The sequence below is a fragment of the Selaginella moellendorffii genome, unplaced genomic scaffold (genome assembly GCF_000143415.4).
Source record: "Selaginella moellendorffii unplaced genomic scaffold, v1.0 SELMOscaffold_59, whole genome shotgun sequence".
Classification (NCBI taxonomy): domain Eukaryota; kingdom Viridiplantae; phylum Streptophyta; class Lycopodiopsida; order Selaginellales; family Selaginellaceae; genus Selaginella; species Selaginella moellendorffii.
In genome coordinates, this window is record NW_003314320.1 from 246586 (window position 1) to 252189 (window position 5604).

General features: G+C 49.3%; 1 protein-coding gene across 1 annotated transcript; it reads left to right on the forward strand.

Annotated features, from left to right (window-relative positions):
• The first annotated feature begins 9 nt into the window (after positions 1-9).
• Positions 10-5296, forward strand: LOC9643795 (homeobox-DDT domain protein RLT2). Its single transcript, XM_024688831.1, has 15 exons — positions 10-144; positions 197-286; positions 359-523; positions 579-777; positions 847-947; positions 1001-1087; positions 1141-1284; positions 1338-1493; positions 1555-1776; positions 1829-2554; positions 2611-3108; positions 3268-3936; positions 3990-4097; positions 4164-4379; positions 4488-5296. The coding sequence occupies exons 1-15, from the start codon at positions 10-12 to the stop codon at positions 5172-5174; spliced, it is 4203 nt and encodes a 1400-aa protein (XP_024544599.1). The 3' UTR covers positions 5175-5296.
• Positions 5297-5604: the final 308 nt, after the last annotated feature.

Sequence of the window (5604 nt, forward strand, 5' to 3'; positions counted from 1 at the left end):
CGAACCGGTATGCCATTTCCACCACCCGAGGTTCAACTTTTGCCACCAGTTCGTCCGCCAATGAGCGAGAAAGCCATCGCTGGTACCGAGAGATTGATAATGCTGCACGAGCAGGAGCAAGCCCGTCTCGAGAGGAAACGCAAAGTAAGAAAAACTTGGATTCGGTCCTTTCTCTGCTAAATCCTTTCTCTACCAGGCCGAGGAAGCTCGAATCGCGAAAGAGCACGAAGCACAGGATAAGCGGATGAAAAAGGAAATGGAGAGGCAGGAGGCAATGCGGAGAAAGGTTTAGTTTTGTTTCTTTGGGCCGTGATGGATTTTACTGAGTGAGTTCGTGCTTTTGTATATTTCTTAGCAGAAAGAGGATCAAGAGAGGAAAGAGTCGGAGAAAGTTCACAGGGAGAAGCAAAAGGAGCTTGAAAGGCTGGCTCGGGAGAAAGCTCGCGAAGAGGAGCGCCTCCAGAGGCAGCACAAGAAAGAGTATGAGCGCATGGAAAAGCTATTGCAGAAAGAAAACCAGCGAGTAAGTGTTTGGTTTTTCGTTTCCAAGTTCACTCCTGGACTTTTGTGTTACACAGGTTGCAAAGCTTCGTCAAAAGGAAGAGATGAGACGAGAGAAAGAGGCCACGAAGCTGAGGGCTGCTTACGAGCGAGCCACAGCGAAAAAACTTGCCAAACTTTCAACGGGGCTTATCGATGACGAGCAGCTGGAGCTGATGCAAATGGGAGCTTTTGTGCAAGGACTTATCTCCGGCTCTGAATTTGATCCAAACAAGAGTAAGAAAATGACACTCTGGTGAAAAGTCTTACACGTTTCTTTTTACTCGTTTTTCTTGCTGAAAACAGTTGAATTGCCGATGTTTCCTCCTGCTTCTGTCCGCATGAAACCACCTATTGGAGTTCCTCCCTGGAATGACTCAAATCACAACGTTGCTAACCTCTTCATGGTATACTCGTGGTTTTCTAGTTATCCTTTGTGTCATACAAAACGTCCTCTCAGGTGTGGAGAATGCTCACTAACTTCGCAGACGTGATTGGTCTGTGGCCATTCACTCTGGATGAGTTTGTACAGGCGCTACATGACTATGTAAGTGTGATGTTTCTCTTTCGCTCCTAACTCTACTTCGTTTTTTCTTCAAGGATTCGAGACTCTTGGGAGAAATACACATTGCTTTGCTGAAAACTCTGGTGAAAGACGTCAAAGACGCGTCACAGGCAGCTGCGATTGGAAGTAACCAAGCACTGGCAGTCGCATCGGGAGGACATCCGGAACTTGTCGAAGCAGTATTGTTTTTTCTTCCTTTCTTGAGAAAAAACTCCTCATCCTTGGTTTCCAGGCGTATGCATGGGGCTTTGATATCCAAGAGTGGGGACAGCACGTAAATGCTCTAACTTGGCCAGAGATTTTAAGGCAGTTTGCTCTAGCCTCCGGCTATGGTCCCAGATGGAAGAAGAAAATTACCGAGACAGCTCCTAGCACACCAGTAGCGGAAGTAAGTTTCTCATTTTTCCAGCTCTAAAGTCTTTCTTGTTCTTACGTGTTTCCTTGCTCAGGGAAAAAATGCCGAGGACGCAGTTGCCAACTTACGTTCCGGTGCCGCAGCTGCCAATGCTGTCACTCAAATGCGAGGAAGAAACTCCAGCCGTGTTCGAAAGCAGCAGCAGCAACATAAGCCTGTTCTCACTCCAGGCACAGTGAAATTCGCTGCGTTCCAAGTTCTCTCGGTCGAAGGGAGCAAAGGCCTCACTATCTTGGAAGTGGTCGACCGTGTCCAGGTAAAAGTATACATCACTCGGAACAAAACTGACTTTCCATTTTTTTTTCCAGAAAGCTGGCCTACGCGACTTATCGACGAGTAAGACACCAGAGGCATCGATCTCGGCTGTCCTCTCCCGAGACACAAAACTGTTCGAGCGCGTAGCACCCTCCACGTACTGCGTGCGCCCCGTGTTTAGAAAAAGCCCGGAGGAAGCCGAGGCCGTGCTCCAGGCCGCTCGCGAGAAGATTCGCCAGTGCGAGAGCCGGCTCTCGGACGCCGAGCCGGAGCCTCTCGAGGAGGATATCATCGAAGAGGCCGAGGAAAGGGAGGAAGAGGAAGAGTGTGACGAGCAAGATATCGAAGAGACCGAAGAACGAGAAGTTAAAAACGAGACTGCCACCACGACCATTAGCACGATCGAAACCACCGTTACCACCACCACCACCAACAATAGTCCTTCGAGTAGTGGAAAAGTGATACTGCGGCTCAAAGTTGGGAAGCTAACGCCAAGCTCGGATGCTCCAGCGGTAGAAAGCGGGCAGAAGGAGGAGTGTGTAAAGGCCGAGCCGGAGCGGCTTCACAGTAGCTTAGATATGAATGTGGAGAGCGTAGAAGGGCTGGCACAGGAAAGCAGCGATGGCATGGAGATAGATGAGAGTCAGGTTGGTGAAGTTTGGGTGCAAGGACTCATGGAAGGCGAGTACACGGATTTGAGCGTCGAGGAGAGGCTGTGTGGATTGGTTGCTCTCGTGGATGCTGTCAACCAAGGGAGCACTGTTCGCTCGGCCATAGAGGTGAGTTTTTCTTTGTTTTCATCACTCAAAGTTTGCATATAAACTTTGCATTCCAGGAGCGATACGAGGCTGCGTCGGCTCTCAAGAGACAGCTCTGGGAGGAAGTCCAGATCGATAAGCGTCGGCTAAAAGAAGAATGCAGCAAAGCCGAGGCTGCAAAGGTCGACGAGACGAATCTGCAACAACAGCAAGTGGATGAGAAACCACTGCTGCAAGCTCTGGAGAATGGATCACAGGAGGCTCAGGAGCAGCAGCTGGATGGAGATGAAGATGGCAGCTCCAATCCTGCGCAAGCCTTGAGCGAAGATCCAAACGAGAGGCAGCAAAAGTGTGCTTCGCAGCACTCGGACAGGTCCCGGGCCGATATGAAAGCCGATATCAGGTTGCGAGCGGAGAAACTCTACGTTATTCGGTCGCTTCCTCTAGGTTTGGACCGGAGGCACAACCGGTACTGGCAGTTCGTCACTAGTAGTAGCGGACACGACCCTGGGTGTAAAAGGATCTACTTTGAATCGCATGAAGATGGCCACTGGGAAGTCATCGACACCGAAGAGGTGAGTGTAGTATCCTTCATCTTTTTGAGTTGCATGGCTTTAGAGAAATGTTTGTTCTCCCAGTTTTCATGGATGGTTTTCGTTTCTTACGTGCAAGAGTTTTCTTTTCTCTTCTCTTATTGGTCACTCACTAAACAAAGTTTGTGTCCATTTCGGCAGGCTTTGAATGCGCTGATGAACTCTCTGGACATAAGAGGCACGAGAGAAGCAAATCTCTTCGTAGCTCTCAAGGAGCTTGAAGGCTCGCTAAGGCAAGCCATGAGCAGCTCTAGCACCAAGCAGAACCAAGACCACCACCAAAGTCACCACACCGGAAATGGAAATGGAGCTGGAGTTCAAGCTGGAGCTGCGAGTGGAAATGGAAATGGAAACGACTCTTGCGAGGGGAGTCCATCTTCCAGCGCCGTGGTTGGAAATGGCGGCAAAGACTCGACGAGCTCCGACGCTCGGGTAGGATCGCTTAAAGTCGAGCTCGGAAGATCAGCGTCGGAGAACTCCGGTGCCATGGAACGATACAAAGACATGGAAAGGTGGCTGTGGAGGCACTGCAGCGTCAAGGCGCTGCAAAGAGGTGGCGAGAAGCGACGAGAGAGCGAGAGCGATGGGATGATCGCCGAGTGTGAGTCGTGCCATGACTTGCGCTGGGCCGTCGACAAGCACTGCCCGTTTTGCCACTCCACCGGCGAGGAAGATGTCTGGAGTGATTTCTCGCAGCACGTCCGCGACTGCGAGCAAAAGATGATCAGCAGGGATCCCGCCTGGAGAATCCAAGGTGGTGTTCTTCCTCCGCGAATACAGTTGCTCAAGAAACTGCTGTTTCTAGTCGAGGTAACTTTCGTTTCTTCTATTGCATTGTCTTGAAACGCTTCCTTCTTCCCTAGATTTGTATTCCTTGCGAGGCACTTAAGCCTGCATGGTCGACAAATTCTTACAGAAAGGCGTGGTGTCAAAGGCTCAAGGTTGCTTCTTCGGCAGGAGAAATTCTCCAGGTAGAGTTAAAAGTTTTGGAGCTTGGTGCTATCTTTCTTTATCTCTTTTTCTTGTTTTCTTTGCAGGCATTCATGGATCTGGAGGGAGCAATCGACGAGGACTGGATCTCTTCCTCGTACGAGTCGATCGAGCAAGTTGGCAGACTCATCGGCATTCAGAGAAAAAATCCCCCCTGGATCCCGCAGACCTCCGCTGCTGTTGCTCTTCGACTGATGGTCTTTGACTCTTCGATCGCCTACACCGAAGAACAAAAGCAGCAGCTCATGGACAGGCAACGAAGAGTAAGCCATCCATCCATTTCGCGTGTTCTTTTGCTTACTTTTCCTGAGTTTTTACTTTCGTTCGTGTTTTTAAGTTGAGAATCGGTTCTTACGTTTCTCTCCTTCCAGGTTCCAATGAGAAGATCGAAAGGAGAGGCCCGCGAAGTTTTATACGAGGCTGGTAGTGCTAGGCCGGCAGAAGGAGAGGAAGACAAAGAGACCAAGGAGGCAGAGTTTAATTCTCAAGAGGAGGAGCTACCACCACAGTTTTACGAGAGGAGTGGTGGTGACTTTGGAGCTCATCCATCTTGGAGCGCTCGGCAAGAGAGCGCCGCCGTTCTACTGGAAGAGGAAGAAGAAGATGATGAAGACGAAGATAAGAGGCTGGCAATGAAAGCTAGTGGCGAGAGTGACGATAGCTCGCAGATGAACTGGGAAGGCCAGGATTCTTTCGAGGAGCTCGAGCAGCCAGGCCATGGAAGCCTCCATCATCTGGAAGAGCTGGAGATGGAGGAGGAAGAGGATGGATTGATGTTGGAAGAGGAGGAGGAGCTGAGTGACGAGGAAGAGGAGAGCGAGGAGGAAGAGTTCCAGCAGCAAGCGTCGAGCAGTGATACGGACGAAGAGCAAAACAAGCACGACAACTTGGTGGTGGCCAAGAACTTGATCAACATCAATGCGAGCTTGGAAGAAAGCGGTGATGATCTTCATACTGCTGCTGCTGCTAGCAAGATCAATGGCGGTTCCAGCGAGAGAGTTGTAAACTGCGGCTTGACAAGCGAGTTAGAGTTTGAGCGGGGGACGTATGAGGAGTGAGTGGAAGTTTTACTTTCTCCCATACAGCGAAGGTGTCTCTCTTCTCGTCGTACAGTTTGATTTGTGAATTCAACCCTGACTTTTGTATGTAATTTCTTCTAGGAAAAAAGGTTTCTTTATTCTATGAATTTATTGATTGCTTTGAGATGTCCTAGATTAAACATTTGACAGAAGGCAGAAGAGACTCGTTCTTCATTTTCTTGATACTTAAAAAAGTGATGTGTGGGATTATGATTGAACGCTTTTAAGTCAGAATCTGTGCTACATACCTGATTAAGGTTAGGAAGAATTATAATCCATGTTTGAATTAAATCCAGAATATTCTTATTCTAGAGTCTTAGAACCCTAAACGTCCAAACCCTAAAGTTGAGGGTGGCATCGATGGATGCATCGGAACTGGAGAGTGACGCAGCGGCATCGGAACTCGAGA

What these genes read in the sequence shown, in the direction of transcription:
- LOC9643795 (XM_024688831.1), top strand. Translation starts at nt 10, where the DNA reads ATGCCATTTCCACCACCCGAGGTTCAACTTTTGCCACCAGTTCGTCCG. An exon ending in GTCTCGAGAGGAAACGCAAA is followed by an intron (nt 145 to 196) that starts GTAAGAAAAACT and finishes TTTCTCTACCAG; the next exon opens with GCCGAGGAAGCTCGAATCGC. An exon ending in AACTGCTGTTTCTAGTCGAG is followed by an intron (nt 3,937 to 3,989) that starts GTAACTTTCGTT and finishes CTTCTTCCCTAG; the next exon opens with ATTTGTATTCCTTGCGAGGC.